Here is a 21,859-nt window from a genome sequence, read left to right on the forward strand (position 1 = left end):
GTTTCTGTTAACCTTAAAACATTTTTAGCATAGATTTAGCTATCTATCTATAGCCATCCAAACAAAATCTAACGTTACGTTGGTCACAATATATAACGTTAGTACAAAGTCACCGTGCACAGAAAGAAAAGCTAACGTAAATAGATCACAAGCATGTAGCACTACAAGTTAGCCGATTTTGTTTGCTTGTTTGCTGAAAGTTAAGCTTACCTGTCGGAGTCCCAGTCATAACACCGCTGTCTTCATCGGTAGCTTTGGAGGAGGGCTCGTGTGGTGGACATGTCAAAGCAGGCTCTGGGGCAGAAAAACACCGAGAGGATGACCACATCGGCTCGGTCTTGCTGCAGCTGAAGATGGAGCAACTTTCTGCTCTTATGTTTATTCCGTGCACGATTAAGTACTTCATCAGATTTGACGTGTTGCCGGTCTTGGCAGCAATTATTTTGTTGTAAATGTTGCATCGCACGCTGTTGTCATCGAGCTTGGTGAAATACAGCCACACTTTCGACCTTTTCCACATTGTTTTAAACACGTCGGGGTTAGGATGATCACCACAGTGCCTTGCTACAACCAATCACCAGCATTTGATTTAGGCATGTCAAGCATGCTGCATGCTTTTTGGCTCACTGACAGGATTAAACTGACAAGATTAAACCCTTAGGTATCGAAATTTGGTACCGAATGAAAAGACATTTTTCGATACTCTATAGTATCGAGGCAATTCGGTCGGTGCTTAAAAAGTATCGAATTCGATACCCAGCCCTACAGTTTCGTAATGAATAAAGTGTAATAGTAAAGTGCTGTGGATGTAAACACAATACACAGTTCACAGCAAAAACAGATCATTGTGTTTTATTGTTGTAGCAGCAGTCTAAAAAGAAATGTGGGAAAATTATAAAGGGAGTGTATTGATGTACAGTTCAGCAAGAGTGTGTGTGTGTGTGTGTGAAAACTGAAAGTTTACTCACACTGCAGTGAATAACAATTAATAAATAAACACCAATCCCTCTCTCTCTCACTGCTGCATGATTAAGGAGATCTGAAGCATGTTGTTTGATCGTCTCCTCGGCTGTGTCTTTGCTCCATTTCATTACTGCAGCTGCAAGAGAGGAAAAAGAAACAATTCTATATAGACCATTTCATAAATGTAAACAATAACAAACACATAATAATGGCACATTCACCTATTTCAAACGTAATTATTTTCTGTGTTCAGAAATGTCTCTGAAGGTGAGGTGAAGTTTGTTGCCATGTTGCTGTGAACTCTATGGGGCTATTAGCGATCTGCAGAATGCTGACCCCGACGGTCTGTTTATTATCGCCGGAGAAGTCTCAAATCAGTACTCTCTCTAAATTCTATGGACATGTGGACTTAACACACTGGATCTTGTTTACACAAACATTCCTGGCACGTCCCATGCGGAGCCCCGCCCCCACCTCGGCTACTCAGACCACATCCCTGTTATGTTAATTCCAGCATACAGACCGCTGGTCAGACGCTCTAAACCGGTTCTGAAACAGTAGAAAACCTGGTCAGCAGGAGACACCTCTGCTCTTCAGGACTGTTTTGAGTTCACTGACTGGAATATGTTCAGGGAGGCTGCAACAAATGGAGACTCTATCAACTTGGAGGAGAACACGGCATCAGTGAGCGGCTACATCGACAAGTGTATTGATGACATGACCGTCTCCAAGACCATCACCACACACTCCAACCAGAAGCCGTGGATGACCGCAAAAGTGCTGCTGAAGTCTAGAGACTCTGCCTTCAGATCAGGGGACAATCCTTAAAAACAACAAGGGCCAAACTGTCCCGAGTCACAAAAGAGGCAAAGAGCGCATGTATAGAGAATCCATGACCACTATAAGGAGAGTGGAGATACCCAGCACATGTGGCAGGACATACAGGTGATCATCAACTACAAGACAACATCACCTGTCTGTGACTCCTCAACACCCACAACTGAACTGTACTGAACTGAACTGAACACACACTCACACACCTCCTGCTACTCCTGTTACTGGTTTATTTGAAGACTTTTCCTCAAATCCACCGTGAAAACTAAACACAGTAACAACAAAACACAACAAACACATTATCTTGACACACAGTGAAAGCGTGAGGAACAGAAGCAATGGCAGTTTACAGACAGAAAATACAGACAAATAAACAAATACCTCGTTGGCTGCATGCTGTGAGAAAGGGAAATAGTCTTTAAATCTTCTTTATGATAATTTAAGTTCTTTTTATGACTAGAATAAACTTTTATCAGAGCATCCATAATGTCCGTGCTTACCGCTAACTTTCTTCACTAAAAACCCTCCCGCTAAATCAGCATCTGCACGAGACCCGGAACCGAGGCTTCAAAATAAAAGTCCCGCAACATACAACAAAAAAAACAATCTATAAAGGTAAAAATAACAAACACAGCTTAACTTCAATTACAAAATTGATTTTTATAAAAATGTAAACAAAATACATAAACTGAATAAACAATATTAAAGGCAGCAGATGCACATCTATCCAACAGCTAGCTTTGTCCATCATGGTAACTAGCTACCGTTAGCTAAACGCTGGTTTCAGTCAGAGTTAGCGTTAGGAGCTAACCGGGCATTACTTTAGAAAACTGCCATAGCAGAAGAAAATATTCCCAACTGTAACGGTGCCGTTAGCTCGTTTCTGCTTGATTTAACATGACCGTCATGTAGGACGGCTAACGTGCTAGCTAGCTAACCTGGCACCAACATTTGTAGCTAGCTAACATTAGCCCTAATGCTAGCTCGACGTGTTAGTTGCCTAGCGCTTAGTTATTTAGACAAAGCTTGTTCAGTCTCTTCTGCTAACGTTACAGTTGTGAGGATTTTCTTCTGCTGTGGCAGTTTTCAAAAGTAATGCCGGTGTTGTGTCCAACTCTGTTTGGGGATCTGTTTCCCCCTAGCCCCGCCCCCGGACATACTTTCTTCCAGAAGTCTACAATATAAAGCTAACACTAAGTACATTTATAATCGGAACTTAGTTGATCTTACCTTAAGTGTCTTCAACTATCTGGATGAGTTGTGACTTTTGTCTTGCTGTAACACGGTCCTGACAAGAGCAGAACATCACATGGACTACAAGCAGGAGACTCGAGCGTGGAGGCTGTCTGATCTGAACTGCGCATGCGCGAGCATTTTTGGTCAGCTAGGTACAGCAACCCCTCTTGGACAAACTCGTTGACCTGCAGAAAAACGTTTTTTCCCTAGTTATGAGCACATTTGCTTAAGCGAAACAGCGATTTTTAGTTCAGTTTATGAAAGTTTCAAAAATAATTGCCAAAGCATCAAATTTGTCCAAAAAGATTAGAGAATTTGAACATTCATTGAACGTTCAGATATCAAATTCCTGCACCTGTCTTACACATCCCCAGACATCCAAAACTCCTATCCAGATGTTTGAATATTGAACTGCATATCTACATAGAAGTCATAGTGGGTCATAATGGGTCATAGTCAGACATTGTGGTCGCACACTCTCTCTCTCTGTGTCTCTATTAGAACACAGGAAGTGGTAAAGTGGTAAAGCTTTAACTCACGCCTCTGCTCTGTCAGTCAGTCAGTCATTAGAGGGACAGGATGGAGCTCAGTCCACTCTCTGTGATGCTCTGTGAGTAAATGTTCTCTTTGTGTCTTCATTAGAGTGAGTGGTGGGGTATAAAGTTGTTCATCTGCAGTCTGAATGTCCTGAGTGATGATCTTATTGTGTGATTAGGACATTGTGTGTACTTCAGCATGACTGCTCAGGTGGATCAGTGTCTCCATATCTGTTATGAGAAGGGTTTAGTTTCATGTGTAACTACTCTCAGTAACTATGATAGTTCAACAGGTAAGAGTACAGGCAGAGCGAGTTTAAAACACAGGGTTTAAATCATCTAATGAGAGTAAATTGTTGGAATCTGTACCTGATGATCATCTTCTGTTGTTTCCTGTATACAGAAACATGATTTGTGTTAAAAACAATATTAAATGTAACATGATTTTAACAAAACTATTATCTAGATTTTCTGAGAAAATACCTCATAACCTATATTTCCAGTTTAGTTATTATTGTAGGAAAAATGTTCACTTTAATACACACTAATAACAAATGAATACACTGCATTTATAAAATAATCACAAATCATTATGTACTAATTTTCACTCATTATTATTTCATGTTATACAAATAAGAGCATTTTTTTGTGCAGAAACAAACACTTCTCATTAGTCCTGTACACACAGAGCAGTGACCGTGTTAGAGGCCTAAGGACAGAGAGCATGTCACGGATGTGGTTTATTTTCTATTTTCATTTAGTGATGCAAGTTGAGCTGTAAAAAAGAGGAGGAGGTTTGAAGATGGATGTGTGAAACAAACAGCTTTTAACTGTTGATAACAGATAAATTTAACTCAGCTGATATTATTGAACTCTTTTTAATTTAAAAGTTGTCCAAACTGAAGACAATCATTTGAAGCTATTCAGATTGATAAGATTTCAGAATATACCCTCACTGGCCACTTTATCAGGAACACTATACCATCACTATTACTGGGTATATTATATATGGACAAAATAACATCACTAAATGTATAATTATTCTTAGAACTTTCATAATTTTTGATATTCATGATCTTCAGAAGGTTTTTTTCTGGTCAGAAGATTCAGTTGTCATCTATGCTAAGAATATTGTCCATAAGAGGCATAATTAATTGTTATGAATTTACAAGTGGGGATGCTGGTGCAGCAGGTTGTTATCTCTAGTAAACATCGTGACAAGAATATATTGGGGTGCTTAGGCTTGCTCAAGACCACTATTGATATTGATTACATTAGAAGAACCTAAAAACAAAGGAACTCTGCTGTGGTCAACTCACAGAATCATTAACACATCTTGAGGAAACGCCGTTTATACACTTTAACACGTTATGGTTGCAGTGAATCTGAAGCTTATCCTGGAGACACCCAAAAACTTCCTGGACATCCTCATTCAGGAAGAAAATGTGAAACTTCAGACAAGGAAAATACACCAAATTATTGTCTAGTTTTATTTACTTATTGTGTCAAATCTGTCAAAAACTTATGCAGAAATAAACACTTCTCATTAGCCTTGTACACTGACACACACAGGGCAGTGACTCTTTTAGAGGCGTGAGGACAGAGACAAGTTGGCAGTTGTGGTTTATCTTCTTCTTTTTTTAATTCAGTGCTGTGTGTTCAGCAGTGAAGAAGCGGAGGAGGTGTGAAGTTGAAAATATTTGCCACATGCATCATGCAGTAAAAATCAAGATGCGTTAGACCAGATCTCCCGTTTTCAAATGGTCAGCTTCCTTTTCTTGTCTGACAGGAGTGATCTTCTGCTGTTCTGGTCTGTTTTGACATATTCCAAGAAAAAATTGGCAAAAATACATGAGGTAAATCTAAAATTTTGAAATAGCAGAAGAAAAGTAATAAGGTATAGTGAAGTGTGGCCCAGAAGATTAATTCATAAGAATGTAACTGAATTTTTTTGTAGCATGTTCATTGTACAGGCTGTGCTTACTGATGTCACATGTCAGTTTTTCTGCATATCTCTTTTCCACACCCACAAAACTCCCATCCAGACCTCTGAATATTGAGCTGCATGTCTGAGTGTGGTCATAGTCAGACGTCCAGATACTGAACCTGATTTGGATGTTGTTCAGATATATGGATATGGTCCTGGACCTCCTGGACCGACTCAATATAGACATGATCTACACATTTACATAATTTGTCCTGTTTTCTGGAATGGAGGCCTGATCTCACAGCATACAGGACAGGATACCACATCACACCTTCAGAGGCCTTGTAGAGTTCATGCCTTGTCCGTCACAGCTGTTTTGGCGGAAAAAGGGGGACATGATATGGCTGATTAGTGTACATGTATCTATCCTCTCTCTCTCTATCTATCTCTCTCTCTCTCTCTCTCCATGAGCAAACAGGAAGTGGTAAGGCTTTATCCCACACCACTGCTCTGTCAGTCACTCAATAATACAGCAAAATCACTCAAATACACACTAATACCTAACTAATGCTAAATCTAATCACTAAATAATTATCACTAACATTTTGTTATGGGAATTTCAGCAGAGTGCTCCTATTTTGCTTGGTCATCTAGTTATCAAACTCTTCTCATTAGTCCTGTACACACACAGAGCAGGGACCGTGTTCAAGGCCTGAGAACAGACAGCAGGTAACAGATGTGGTTTATTTTCTATTTTTATTTAGTGATGCAATTTCAGCTGTGAAGAAGAGGAGGAGCTGTGAAGATGAAGGCTTGAAAGCAATAACTAACTTTTAACTAACTTTTGATAATGTGGGTAAATTTAAATCCACGGACATCATTCACAGACTTTCAACTCGTTTAAAGTCAAAAGCAGTCAGATGAAGACAAAAGAACTATTCAAAGTGAGAAGGTGTCACTAAATGCCCTCACTGGCCACTTTATTAGGAAACTATTTACTCCTGTGCAGGACTCCATATGTACGGAGAGAAGATTCCTGTCAGAGAAATCAAGCCCCTGGTGTCTCTGTCCAGTTTTCCTGGAGCAGGTAACACCTGGCTGACACCGCTGATTGAGCTCGATACTGAATATTACACAGGAAGCTACTACTTTGATGGTACACTTTATAATAGAGACTTCAAGGGCGAGTATTTAGTTTTCCTTCCTAATTTCAATTTAAGGGCTTCATTCCAGAGAGATGTTGCTTCTCTTCTCTATCATGCTTAATGTTGCAATGAAGATTATTTAAAGTTTCACTTTCTTGACCTTCTGATTAATGTTACACGAAAAAAAAAGTTTTTTTTGACCAAGTGGAAACTGATATCTATAATGTGTATGACATTTTCTTAAAATTTTATTTGATAAACTTTGCTTAGTCTCCAGAAAAATAAATAAATTAATTAATTAAAACAAATAGAGGGAAAAAAAGGCTGTCAGAAGCAGTGGACCAATGGACACATTTATCCTGCCTCTAATCTGAATAAAACTCTACTTGATTTCTGGATATTTGGAATCGCAAACTTGGAGAGAAGAGCTCAGAAATCGGAAGCCTGAATAACGAGAAAATTACGAGCAAAAATAGCAGAATGAACAAGTGAGTAAAGGAAATTAAAGTAAAGTAAAGTAAAGAAAGTAAGCAAGGAAAATAAAATTTACTATTTTGTGTTCTTTCCTTTTAGATTTCTTTGTTTAGTTTATTATATTTGTCAGGAACAGGTGGACAGTGAATCTCAGAAGCCTGCTTCTTCGTGTGTATTTTGTGTCATGCCTTTCCTATTGTTCTCCTTCCTGTTGTATCACCTGTTCCCCATTTAACTTAATGTCTAGCCCTATAAATAGGGACCCTTGCGTTCTTGTCCTTGTCTGTAATTGTTCATCTGCTCTGTGGCTTTGTCCTGCATCTGGTTATGGCATGTTCTTGTTTTTGATGTCAGTAATGTCATGTGTAGTGTTAGGTTAGTCTGCCCCATGTCTTGTGTTTTTGTTAATAAAGCAGTACTTCATTAAATCCCGCACCTGGGTCTTTCTCCATGGCGTGTCAGTGCATGCCACCACCATGGAGGTCTGGGTTCACGCCCTGCACAGAAGAGTAGGTTCCATATCTTTTGTAGCAATAGCATCTCTGTGCAAAAAACAATGTGTAACGGCTTTTATCTGCTGGACCACTCTGGAGTGCTTGCCCATCATCACTGCAACTCTGTCTGTACAGACGGCAATGCAGTTAGCCCAGTTTATTTCATTCAGTGTCATCAAACAATCCATCAATCCGAAAATATCCTTTGCCATTGCAGTAGTGCGTAGCTCCTTACAAAACAAAAAGTCCTCATGTACTTCCTTTTCTATTCATAGCGAGCATATGCAAGCAGTTGTGACATTTTTCACACGTCCGTTGACTCATCTATCTGTATAGTGAAGTCATTGCTGTAAAGCCGTGCTGCACACTGTTCTTTGATGTCTTTGGACATGCAGGAGATGTGTTTTTATTTCAGTCTGTGCGCTAGCCAGTTGTTTTGCTTTTTGTTTAAATAATGACTTGTTTTTGTCTTTGTATTGCACGTGATTTACATGCAAATGTCTGATCAATTTAGATGGTCTCATACACTCATTTGATAACACTTTAGAGCAGACAACGCATTGTGGCTGAGGTAAATCCTTGCTTTTCAAAAAACAGCACAAACCCATAGTTAAGGTAACTGTTGTCGTATTGATGTCACTTTTTATCTGAGTAGGAGTCTGTTTATGGACTGACAGTTGAACTATAAATTTGTTCATTATGTTTGCTGTGGTGAAATGCCTGACTGAGCGCTCTGTGCATGTTAACTACATTTTCAGGTTTCAGTCAGAAAATTAAATTAATTATTAATTTCTTATTTTTAAAAAATAGTTTTAGCGTGTTATTTTTTTAATTTAATGTATTAATAATAAAATTAATTACATGTAGGAATATATTTAAATTAATTAGTATTTTTTTCATGGCCCACCTGGAAGATCACTGAGGCCCTCTAGTGGGCCATGGCTCCCCAGTTGAGAACCCCTGGTTCAATTGGGACATTAGAATTGATTATCTTATATACAATTTGAGAGTTAATTCAGGTGGACAGGACTGTACCAACAGAGGATAGAAATAGGCCACTTCTAAATGAGACAATGGACCAGAATTTCTTACTCTAAAACAAGTGTACAGACCTTTAATAAAATTAAACATTTTGCCTGGGCAATGAACAATAAAAACCAAAAAAAAAGTAAAGAAATAAATCCCTGCCTCTTTTAAATTCTATGAAGCAGAGCATCAACTTCATCAAAATAAAACAGATGTGTACAGATTGTTCTCAGTGTATTGGAGCAGACTAAAATGTGATGAGAGGAATATAAACAGTTCTGTTTAAAACTACTACAATGTATTTAAGCAGTGTTGTATAAAGTACCCAACAGCCATACTTGAGTAAAAGTACAGGTATTTTGTTAGAAAATGACTCAAGTAAAAGTTAAAGTCAACCATTATAATTCTACTTGAGTAAAAGTCTTAAAGTATCTTAAATAAACTGTACTTAACCATCAAAAGTAGTATTTTCATGAATGTATTTAAGTATGGAAAGTAAAAGTAGAAGTAAATGAATAAAAAAGCAAGAGTCTAATAATTTGGAGAATTATTAATTTTATTCTGTATTGCTTTCTTTCTTAAACTTCTCAATAGGTGCACCACCAAAAAAAAATAAGACTTGCATGAAAGAAAGAAGAGGCCTTTAGAACTGTATTATAATGAAGTTTACAGTATCAGTGTTTCCATACATGTGCACTTGTAACTAAGGCCATGTTTTTATTATTACTAAGGCATATTATTATTTCATGTAAAAAATAAGTCTCTAAATTGTCCATAGTGTGTGATTACATGAGTGAATGAGTGTGTGTGTGCCCTGCGATGGGTTGGCACTCCAGCCAGGGTGTATCCTGCCTTGATGCCCGGTGACGCCTGAGATACCACAGGCTCCCCATGACCTGAGGATAGATCAGATAAGCGATTAAAGTTAACTTTAAATTTAAGTTAAATTTAACTCCACTGACATCACTGAAATCTTTTAAAGCCACACTGAAAATCACCATTTAAAGTCAGAGACACAGCAGAGTCAGAGTCATTACTCCATCTTCAGGAAACACTTTATGCTATTTAGGGTTAATGAATCTGGAGCCTTTCCTGGGGACACCCAGAAGCACATCCAGGACATTAACATGTGAAGCATCTCAGTGCCATAAGTTCATGTTAATACACACCAACACCAATCTATTGTCTAATTTCATTTACTTATTTGGGTGAAATCTATCAAAGAAGTTTGCAGAAATAAAGACTTCTCATTAGCCTTGACACACACAGGGCAATGACAGTTTAATAGGCCAGAGGAAAGACTCAAGTTAGCAGTTGCTTCTTTTTTTAACTCAGTGTTGTGTGTTCAGTGGTGATAAAGGGGACGAGGTGTGAAGATGGTTGTGTTAAAGCAATAACTGACTTTACAAGATGAAAATATTTGCATGTTGCATGCATTTAAGTTGTTGATGTGATGCTGATATCTGAGCCTACCACCTGCACCATGCAGTAAAAATTAAGATGCATTAGACCCGATGTCCAGTTTTCAGATTGTCAGTTTGGGTGAGGCTGTGTCCAGTTCAAGAGTATCTGTTTGAGATATGCTGCATTCAGGAGGCTGGGTGATGTGCAAAGAGTGTTCTTTTATTCAGGGTACTGGGTAAAGGGCAGTGGAGGGATAGTTGGTGTATGGAGGAGCAGAGGTACTAGCATGCGTTAGTGAAGCTGGAGGTTTCAGAAGGACAAAACTGAACTTAACTTACTGCCCTGAACATGCCCCATGATACTCTACCTAAAGCTCCATGAGGATGAGGAGCTCTTGCTGTCACCTGACTGGCTGCCTGTTTGGCTCTCTTCTGCCGCCCAGCCCTGAAGCCTCGCTAACTCCTGCTTTCCTCAGTGAGGTTGTTGAAATTGCTCCGTTCACTCAGCACCCATGGGGTAGTTGAGAGAGAGCGTTTTTCTGCTGCTTGTGGGCAGCAGTGTGGGCACCACCATCACAATATAGTAAGGTTTTAATAAAACCATGTGAACATTAACTAGAAATTCAGAGAAAATGTCTTACAACCTACATTTCCATTTTTGTTACTATTATGGTCTGTTATGGTATGTTGTGGTGCAAATTCAGCTGTGAAGAAACAGAGGAGGTGTGAAGATGGACGTGTGAAAGACACAGACATTGAGGATAAAATACACTATATGAATTATTATTCACCCATTCAGTTTACTGGTTACTCGAGGACCATGTGGAGGATCATGTGTAAATTCAGTGGAGGCTTGAGGTGTCTCTCGGACAGCAAAAAGGATGTATGGAAGGAGGAGGTCCCAGTTGTGTGCCTTGACTATTTTGGTGGCACAAGGGGGACATACACAGTATTACACAGGTTATTTAATGTTATGGCTGATTAGAGTACATGTATCTATCCTCTCTCTCTCTCTCTCTCTCTGTCTCTCTCTCTCTCTCTCTCCATGAGCAAACAGGAAGCGGTAAAGCTTTTACCCTAACCACTGCTCTGTTAATCAGTCAGTCATTAACACAGAAAATTCATTCTGATATGCACTAATACCAAATACCAAACTAATGCAGAGCACTAATCTTTATTTAGTATCACCAAGTAACTGTCACAAAAATTTTGAAGATTGCCACACATGGCAATTACAGCAGAATGCTCCTATTTTGCTTGGGCATGTAGTTGTCTTTTGTGTATAAGGTAAGGTAAGGTAAGGTAAGGTAAGGTACGGTACGGTAAGGTAAGGTAAGGTAAGGTAAGGTAAGGTAAGGTAAGGTAAGGTAAGGTAAGGTAAGGTAAGGTAAGGTAAGGTAAGGTAAGGTAAGATAAGATAAGATAAGATAAGATAAGATAAGATAAGATAAGATAATTAAAAATAAATTAAATTATCTAAATATACAATTGTATACAGAAGTATAAAAAGTATTCCAAAATGAGATATAAAAAAAATGTTAAAAATAAGAGAAATTGTTTGTGTGGAAACAAGCTCTTCTATTTAGTCCTGTACACACAGAACAGTGACAGTATTTTTATTTATTTATTTATTATTTAGAAAATATTTCAATTTAAATATTTTAAATTTTATTTAAAATGTATTTCTTACAGATGGTAGTTTAGATTTCCTGAATAAGATTTAATCTTGTGTGTTCTGTGTCTAAATTCTGCTGTTTTCATTAATAGACTGAAAGTTTTCCATATTTATGTCATGTTCTGTTTCTGTTCCCTTTTTAGTGCTGATTTCACTTATACCAGTGGCCCAGGCTGAAGGTGATTTATATACAGTTTATTCTTTATATTGTCTGCAGATTTGATTTGTTTTGTTTTACACTCGAACAAATAGTTTATGCTTTATGCTATATATGAATGACTTAACACTCAAATAGTTTTATGCTGCTTAAATGTCTTAACATATTAAATATAAAACAGCACAAGTTTAATGACAGCAGCACAAGAGAGTAACTGACATAACTAGTGTTAAATAAAATGCTCCATGATGCCCCTGATTTCTTAATATTAAGTAGGTTACACATATCAGTATCAACAAGTAACAAAAACATGTACTCATACTCACTCTAAACATGATATTAGTAGTGTAGACTTGGGAATGACTTTATGTAAGGTTTATTAACAACAGAATGTTTTATAGGGAGTCCTAAAGCTGTGGTGTCCATAACGCCTGATACACATGTGTTCATTAGAGAGACTGTTGCTCTCAGATGTAACATCCAGGGAGGAGGAGACACTCAGTGGACTTACAGCTGGAAAAAAAATAATAACGGACTTACAGGACACAAAGACTCATACAAAGACAACACAATGCAGGAGTTCATAATTTGGTCTGTTAAAGACTCTGACAGTGGTACCTACACCTGCAGAGGAAATGGGAGTGACTCTCAGAGTTCAGAGATCAGTGATGCTGTTACACTGACTGTATCAGGTGAGTCTGTGGGTGTTTTTATTTCTTATTTAATGTTAACATTATTTTTTAGGGTGCAGATTTTGAGCTGTCAGTAACTGAGTCCCTGAGTTTGTTTAATGTTGACTTTCACTTCCCTGTCTAATAGACACCAATTTCTTTCACAAGAATCATGTCTTTTTCAGTAGCATTTGGGTTTTATATTAGGTTTTTTTTTCAATAAATCTTGTACTTTCACTCTTAAAAAAACTCAGTTATCATGTGGTGTCGCTCTTTGAGCATCTTTCTCTGTGGGCAGCTTCTTTAATAGACACCTTTAAATCTTTAGCTTCCGATTAGTCCCTTTAATAGCCGATTATTATTATCATTATTATTATTAGTAGTAGTAGTAGTAGTGATGTAATTTTTAAAGGATAGTAAAAATGAATATTTGGTCAAACCTTGATTATTTATAATGTTTGGCTGTTTTCTGATTCCAGTTTTAGCAAAATCTAATCATTTGTTCCGGGGCTGCCTCACATATTCAGTAAATTTCATATTTTGGATTTAAAAAGACAAAAGTCAGGTTGAATATAAAATAATGGAATATATTTTAAGTTCTTGAATTGACATCTATATAAATCACATTTGTCTTCACTAAAACCCCAGACTTTTACTACTTTGATGGTTAGACTGACAAATGATGATTAATGTTTCTCAGCTAGATGATTATGTTCAGCTGCAGAATGCCTGTAGATTTTTGAAAAAAGTCCTCTGTCATTTACTGTAAGAAGTCATGTTTTTGCTCATTTTTAGGAAAATGCAGATATATATATATATATATATATATAGAGAGAGAGAGAGAGAGAGAGAGATTGATAGTGATGAGGATTTGTGCATAAAATAAAATAAATAAAATAAAAATAAAATTGATCCATAAAATAACAAATACAGCAAATACAGTTTTTAACACTTCAATCCAATCATGAATTTTGTTAAATAGAAAATATTCTGAATTCCAGCCATGTAAGAAAACATACAACTGTAACATCTTATATCAAATGTTAAAAATAAACATTTTAGACACAAAGCATTTCAAATCAAGTCAAGAAGCTTTTATTGTATTTTGAACTATATAATTGATGCAGTACATAGTAAAATGAGACAACGTTTCTCCAGGACCCTGGTGCTATTTCCAAGATGGCGCCGGTGAGGTCGGCTGCCGTCATGACTGCTCCAACCCCTTTTTCTTTGTTTTTGTTTTTTAAGTTAACTTTCAGTACAGTAGGACTGGCAAATTCTACACAATAGAGTGCATTAGGTATGATAGAGATACCCTTATTTCTATTGGTATACAATGTACTCACAAGTCCATGTTTTTAACCCCGGATCCAAGCTGGCCGAGTGAGATCCTGAGGGAGAACAAAGGACCAGGGCCAGGGAAAAGTTCCAGAGAGACATTCAGGACTGCAATCTCCTCTGCTTCACCAAGACATGGCTGAACCCAGCAGTACTGGACCACGCCATCCAGCCAGCCAAGTTCTTCCCGGTTCACCGCATGGACAGAACCATGGAATCGGGGAATCGGGGAAGTCAAGGGGAGGCGGAGTGTGTTTAATGGTGAACAGCAGCTGGTGCAACAGCATGAGCATTGTTCCTCTCACATGCTCCTGCACACCCAACCTGGAACTATTGACCATCAAATGTTGTCCTTTTTACCTTCCTCGGGAGTTTTCATCAGTCATAGTCAGCGCCGTTTATATTCCACCTCAGGCGGACATGGACACTGCTTTATGCGAGTTGCATGAAGCTCTCACTCAGCACCAGACACAACACCGGGACGCTGTGCTTATTGTGGCAGGGGACTTTAACAGTGCCAACCTCAAACGTGCAGCGCCAAACTTTTATCAGCACATCAGCTGCCCCACCAGGGGTGAAAGGACACTGGACCACTGTTACACAACAGTCAGAGATGGCTACAAGGCACAATCTCGCCCACTGTTTGGGAAATCCGACCACGCCACCATCTTCCTCATGCCAAAATTTAAAAAAAATTTAAATTTAAAATTTAAATTTAAAAGGCTCAAGCAGGATGTTCCGGCTCAGAGGGAGGTCGCCCGCTGGACGGACCAATCGGTGGCCACTCTACAGGACGCTCTGGATGACGCAGACTGGGACATGTTCTGGTGCAGCTCTGATGACATCAGTGTGTTTAGAGAAGCAGTTGTGGGATTCATTGGGACACTTGCAGATGATACTATGCAGAAAACCTCCATCAGAACGTTTCCCAATCAGAAGCCATGGGTGGATAAGACCATCCGTGACCATCTGCCGACCTCACAGGCGCCTCTCCAAGATGGCGCCGGTGAGGTCAGCTGCCATCATGACTTCTCCGACCCCTCTTTTTTTGTTTTTGTCTACAGTACTTTTAAACCAGCAATTTCTTCCATATGGAGTGCATTGAGTATGATAGAGATACTCTTATTTCTATTGGTATACAATGTACCCACAATTAGACGTTTTTGACCCCAGATCCAAGCTGGCCAAGTGAGATCCTGAGGGAGAACAAAGGACGCGACCCGAAGCAGCGGCCCCGGGGGACATGAGCCCGCGTCAGGAACAGGCTGAGAGCCCGTGCACACCGCACACCTCTGCCTAGCATCCTGCTCGCCAATGTCCAGTCGCTGGAGAACAAGCTCGATGACCTCAGCGTCAGGGTAAAGTTCCAGAGAGACATTTGGGACTGCAATCTCCTCTGCTTCACCGAGACATGGCTGAACCCAGCAGTACTTGACAAAACCATCCAGCCAGCCGAGTTCTTCTCGGTTTACCGCATGGACAGAACATTGGAATCGGGGAAGTCAAGGGGAGGCAGCGTGTGTTTAATGGTGAACAGTAGCTGGTGCAACAGCGCGAGCATTGTTCCTCTTGCATGTTCCTGCGCACCCAACCTGGAAATACTGACCATCAAATGTCGTCCTTTTTATCTTCCTCGGGAGGAAGATTATCTTTTATCTATTATCTTACATCGGTCATAGTCAGCGCTGTTTATATTCCACCTCAGGCGGACACGGACACTGCTTTATGCAAGCTGCATGAAGCACTCATACAACACCAGACACAACATCGGGACGCCAAACTTTTACCAGCACATCTGTCCCTACCAGCTGTCCCACCAGGGGTGAAAGGACACTGGACCACTGCTACACTACAGTTAAAGACGGCTACAAAGCACAATCTCGGAACTTGGGAAGTCTGACCACGCCGCCATCTTCCTCATGCCAAAATATAAACAGAGGCTTAAGCAGGAAGTTCCAGCTGAACACCTTCTACGCTTGCTTTGAGGCTGCAGCTAACGATGTTAAAGATAATGCTACAGCTAATGCTAATGGCTGTAGACAGGAAGAGAATGCCAACACCAATGCGTTCATCATCTCTGAGCATGACGTGAGGAGAGCCTTCAGGAGAGTGAACACCAGGAAAGCAGCAGGACCAGATGGAATCTCAGGTCGAATCCTCAGAGCCTGCACTGACCAGCTAGCACCTGTGTTCACAGACATATTCAACCTCTCCTTAACCCAGTCGGCGATCCCCACATGCTTCAAAGAGCCCATCATTGTTCCTGTCCTGAAGAAGCCCCATCCTCTTTCCCTCTATGACTACCACCCTGTAGCCATGACCTCAGTAGTGATGAAGTGCTTTGAATGGCTGGTCAGAGACTTCATCATCACTTCACTACCAGACACCCTGGATCCATTACAGTTCGCCTACCGCCCCAAGCGCTCAACCGACGATGCCATTTCCCACCTCCTTCACACTTCACTCACTCACCTGGACACTAGAAAGGGGAATTATGTTAGAATGCTGTTTGTTGACTACAGTTCAGCGTTTAACACTATAATCCCCTCCACACTCACCACCAAGCTGGAGCACCTGGGACTCAGCCCATCTCTTTGTCAGTGGATCTCCAATTTCCTAAATGGCAGACCACAGTCAGTAAGGATGGGCAGACATGTCTCAGCCTCACTCACCCTCAGCACTGGAGCCCCCCAGGGTTGTGTTCTGAGCCCCCTGCTGTACTCTTTGTACACATATGCCTGCATGGCCACTACCAACTCCACCAACATCATCAAGTATGACAATGTTGTGGTCGGTTTGACCTCCAACAACAATGAGATGGCCTACCTGGAGGAGATTAGGACTCTGGAGAACTGGTGCCAGAGGAACAACCTCGATCTTAACGTAGGCAAGACTAAGGAGCTGATAGTGGACTTCAGCAGAAAGCAGGAGAGGAACTACCAGATCCCTGTGATCAACGAAAGCCTAGTGGAGAGATTGGACAGCTTCAGATACCTCGGTGTTTACATCAATCAGGACCTGTCATGGTCCTGGCACATCAACACCGTGATGAAGAAGGCCTGTTATCGACTCTTTGATCTCAGATGCTTGAGAGACTTTAGAGTGCCTGCTAAGGTGCTTAGGAACTTTTACTCCTGCACTATAGTGAGCATCCTGATGGGAAACATCACCACCTGGTTTGGGAACAGCACCATGCAGGACAGACAAGCTTTTCAGAGGGTGGTGCGATCAGCTGAGCGCATCATCCATACCAAGCTCCCTGACCTGCACTCAATCTACAACAAGCGGTGCTGGACCAAGGCTAGGAAGATCGTGAAGGACCTCAGTCACCCCAACAATGGACTTTTCTCGCTGTTGAGGTCAGAGAAGCGCTTCTGATCCCTGAAAGCTAACACAGAGAGACTGAGGAGAAGCTTCTTCCCGCAGGCTGTATGGTCTCTCAACCAGAACTCCACATAGGACTCAATTGATTGGACTTGCAATGCTTATACACATGTGTTGGAACCAAACCGTACCGTACATTTGCACATTACAGGACTGTGACACACAATACATAAAACATAAACATATATGGCAAATATATGGGACATTCTGGTCCCATTTATACACAAAGAGAACTTGTGCACATCTGTGCTTTAGGATGGACCATACCACTGCTCTCATCATCTCATCACCTTATTTCACTAATTGACCACCTCGTACTGCTGCTGTCTGCACCTTGCACATTATTGCACACATTCACTTTAAATAGTTCTGTATAATACAGTTATTTACATTTCACATTTTTATATAGTTCTGTATAATACAGTGTAATACAGTTGTTTACATTTTACATATCTTACATTTCTTATATATATTCTATATTTTATATACATATTCTGTATACACAGATACCCTACCTTAGTTTATTTATATTCATATTTTTATTTTATTGATATTATATTCTATTTTTATTTACCTACTGTGAATTGTAGTTTTCTATATTTTATAATTGTAGTTTTTTTTATATTTTATATTATGTATTTTATATTTTACATTTTTATCCCTGTCTTTTCTGTCCTTATTCCTTTTCCTTTTCAACGGTCGAAGCAAATATTCGTGTAAGCATTTCACTGCATATCATACTATGTGCTATTATGTATGTGACAAATAAAATTTGAATTTGAATTTAAATTTTGAATTTGAACATAAATCAACATAACAACATATATTTACAAAACAAAACAATAACACCGCACTAAAGACAGAGTAGATGTAGTTGTCCTAGCTATAGTACATAAAGTGCAACACCTGTGTAAAACCTGGTGCAAACAGTGCAAGACAAACAACACAAAACAGAATGCAAAATGTGCAAAATAGAAGAACTGTAAACAAGTGTGTTCTTATAAGCATATATGCTTGTAAACATATACGTATAGCAGCGGTTGGTGACAGTTTGAAATGTGCAAAAATAACAACAGCAGCAACTAAATACTGTGCAAATACTAGCATGTGAACAGTTATAATATGGGTGGAGTTATAGATGTATGTGTTAATTCCTGAATTCGGAACAGGTCAGTTCACACAGTTGAATGTGTGTGTGTGTGTGTAAGAGAGAGAGAGTTTGGTACAGTTCAGTCTTGGGTGTTGAGGAGCCTGATGGCTTGAGGAAAGAAACTGTTACACAGTCTGGTTGTGAGGGCCTGAATGCTCCGGTACCTCTTTCCAGATGGCAGGAGGGTGAAGTGTGTGTGTGAGGGGTGTGTGGGTTCATCCACAATGCTGTTGGCTTTGCAGGCAGTGTGTGGTGTTAATGTCTGTGACAGAGGAAAGAGAGAATCCAATGATCTTTTCAGCTGTCCTCACTATCCGCTGCAGGGTTTTGCGATCCAGGATACGAGAGGTGCAATAACCGAACCAGGCAGTGATGCAGCTGCTCAGGATGCTCTTGATAGTCCCTCTGTAGAAGGGGGACTGATGGAGCTGGTGTTGAGTGACCAGGTGAAGTTCTCCACCAGATGAACACCATGGAATTTGGCACTCTTGGTGATCTCCACAGAGGCTCTGTTGATGTACAGAAGAGAATGGCCACTTTGTGCTCTCCTAAAGGCAACAACCATCTCTTTTGTTTTGTCAATCTTCAGAGACAGGTTGTTGGTTTTACACCAGGCTGTTAGTTGTTGCACCTCCTCTCTATATGCTGACTTGTCATTCTTGCTGATGAGACCCACTACGGCTATGTCATCAGTATACTTGATGTGGTTGGAGCTGTGCATTGCTGCACAGTCTTGAGTAAGCAGAGTGAATAGCAGTTGGTGTACACTAAGGGGCCCCACTGCTCAGTGTGGTGGTGCTGGAGATGCTGTTCCCAATCTCGACTGACTGAGGTCTCCCAGCTAGGAAGTCCAGGATCCAGTTGCAGAAGGAAGTGTTCAGGCCCAGCAGGCTCAGCTTCCCAATTAGGTGCTGAGGGATGATTGTACTGAATGCTGAACTAAAATCTATGAACATCATTTGTACATATGTCTTCCTATTGTCCAGGTTGGTGAGGGGCAGATGGAGTGTCGGAGAAAACATAATATACCCAGCTTTGAATTATATACCTAGCCTTAAAAGTAGCTTAAGTGCTAATGTACTCAATGCTCTAAGCTCTGACTTGGCAATATTCTGCCTAAAGAGTAGTGTGTATCTATCAAGAATAATTTAGCCATTTATTACGTAGTAAGTAGTTAACTCTGATTAAAAATAGCTATAATAATCAGATATAGCCTCATAGTCTTCATAATAAACATGCAGAATTATTAATGGCAGCATGCTAGCGTAATAACCACACTGGGACTGAAGGAACAGAAAAGAGGAGAGATTTATTGAAACATTAGGAGTTACAACTCAGTCAGCCAGCCTATCCAATGGGATCAGTGGGACCGGAGGGTCAGTTGTAGAAGACGGAATCTCGGGATCCTGAGGAGAAGTTGGAGAATAATCAGTGGGAGAAGTTGGGGGCGAATAGTCAGGAGAAGACTGAGGAATATCATGAACACTGTAAGGCATAGGCACAAATTCAGGAGAAAGTTGGGGAAGGTCAGGGGAATTAGGAAATGAAGAGGAGTCAGAGGAAGAATCATTAGAGGAAATCTCAACAGGGAAATCCTCAGTCTGGACGCCTTGAGAGGTGGTGCGTGTCCAATGCCAGTAGAAGGTCTGAGTAGACTGATCACAGGTTGTGGGGTGAAATTGGGTGCTCTGATCAAGACAGACGGTATCTCTCACGATATGGTGAGCGAGGTAAGGAGACTCAGGAATAGAGGATTCAGATAGGTGCTCCAGGAAACCAGTAAGTTCAATGGCCAAACAGGATAGCTGATACTGGCGATAGCGTCGCAGAGCACCCCTGGGACTTCTCCGGAAGATAGCGCGGCGGGCTGACTGAGCTAGAAAAAATAATGGGAAATGAGTAAAGATGAGTGAAGTGCATATTGCGTGACTATGTAGTCAGCAAAAGAGAGCGTGTACCAAGGCAGGAGGAACACAGTGTGGGAAGTAGGCCAGGTCACTGTGACATGACAGTGATAGGCAGGTAGAGGAGACAATAGCATTGGAATACTAGCAACCAACAGTGATGAAAAGAGGAAAGGATATGAGGCAGCTTAATGGCACAGCTTAGTTTAAAATTAGTAAAACAAAACTTAGATCAAGTAGGTAGAGAGAAAAGTCATCGTGACATAGAGGAAGAGAGCAAGGTACTTACACATTGTTGTGGGGGGCAACGCGCGAGGTCAGGATGAGCCGAGGAAGCACCTTTAAGAGGTGATGGTCAAATGAAGTCAATAAGGAAGTGGCGCCTATAAGTAAGCGCCAATTTTTATAAAAATGGTTGACTTAGCCTAAAAATAAGGGGAACTGGTGAGGAGGAAAATTGACGTCATCGAGGGGAGGATGGTATCAATTTAGGGGCGGTATCGGGACAAATGCGAAAATAATGGGAACTGGGAAAACGTATGTAAACTAAGGAAGGAGGGACTAAAGTAGCCATACACTGAATATAATGGGAAATTGCTGGAAATATTTAAATTAGAGAAAAGGAGGCGCCCCGGGGCGCCTGGGGTATAAGTAGAGGGGACTTTTTCGGGGTTTTTGAGACCAGCTGCTCTCTTCAGATATGCATGTTGTTGACTGCATGACTGAATAAAGAAACCTGCTTCTTCTCATCTGTTGACCGAGATCTCTTTTATTTCGGCTAAGTTTTATAGATTGTGGAGGTTATTGGGAAAGCTAAGAGTAATAGATACAAACAAAATTCCACCCTGTGATATGTCCACTCGGAGGGGGCTCTGAGTTCCGACACATTTATTGGTGCCGAAACCCGGGAGACTTGCGTGGGAAGGCTGACGTGAGTCCGAAAACCTGAGCTAGGACCACAACTACTACGGGCTGCAGATTGCCGGCATCAAAACAGAAAGGTAAGCAGACACCTGTTATATTCAAAGTCTGTGTTAAATCTATATCTGTAGCCTGAGTAGAGTGGCCCTGGGAAGGGTGAAGGCAGTTGGCCTCACGCCAAGAATTAGAGGGTGGTGAAGACAGATGAGAACGAGCGGAGAGGTGTTTTTGTTTTTTGGGCTTATGAAGTGTTAAGGTTTTATAAGTGAATAAGTGTGTGCAAGAAAATTCCTGTGGGATAAAGCAGGTGGCACAAGTGAAGGAAAAATTCCTGCCGGTTGAGGCAGGTGGAGTATGAGAAAAATTCCTGCGCAGGTGGAATATTTGTCCCTAGATACCGCTGTTGTATATGGAAAACAGGTCTGCATGGTAGGGATGTCGGTGAGCCACTGCGGAGAACAGTATAGTTAGTTTTCAGGAACGCAGGGTTGGACCCGAGGAAAATGTGTTAAAGTATTAATGTGATATGTTAGTGTGAAATGAGGTGATGTGCCGTTGTTGAGAATGTGTTGTTAAGAAAGGAAGGATTGCTGCTGGCAGCAGGTGTGTGTGTTTAGGAAT

At 40.5% G+C, this 21,859-nt stretch overlaps 1 protein-coding gene across 1 annotated transcript in view; it reads left to right on the forward strand.

Annotated features, from left to right (window-relative positions):
* The first annotated feature begins 3,612 nt into the window (after positions 1-3,612).
* LOC131355680 (Fc receptor-like protein 5) overlaps positions 3,613-21,859 on the forward strand; it is a 123,804-nt gene continuing 105,557 nt past the window's right edge. Inside the window, 3 exon segments of the mRNA XM_058394104.1 lie at positions 3,613-3,643; positions 11,857-11,892; positions 12,272-12,562. Of these exon segments, the coding sequence (XP_058250087.1) occupies positions 3,613-3,643; positions 11,857-11,892; positions 12,272-12,562 (358 nt within the window).

This window comes from Hemibagrus wyckioides, linkage group LG07, assembly GCF_019097595.1.
Source record: "Hemibagrus wyckioides isolate EC202008001 linkage group LG07, SWU_Hwy_1.0, whole genome shotgun sequence".
Taxonomy (NCBI): Eukaryota; Metazoa; Chordata; class Actinopteri; order Siluriformes; family Bagridae; genus Hemibagrus; species Hemibagrus wyckioides.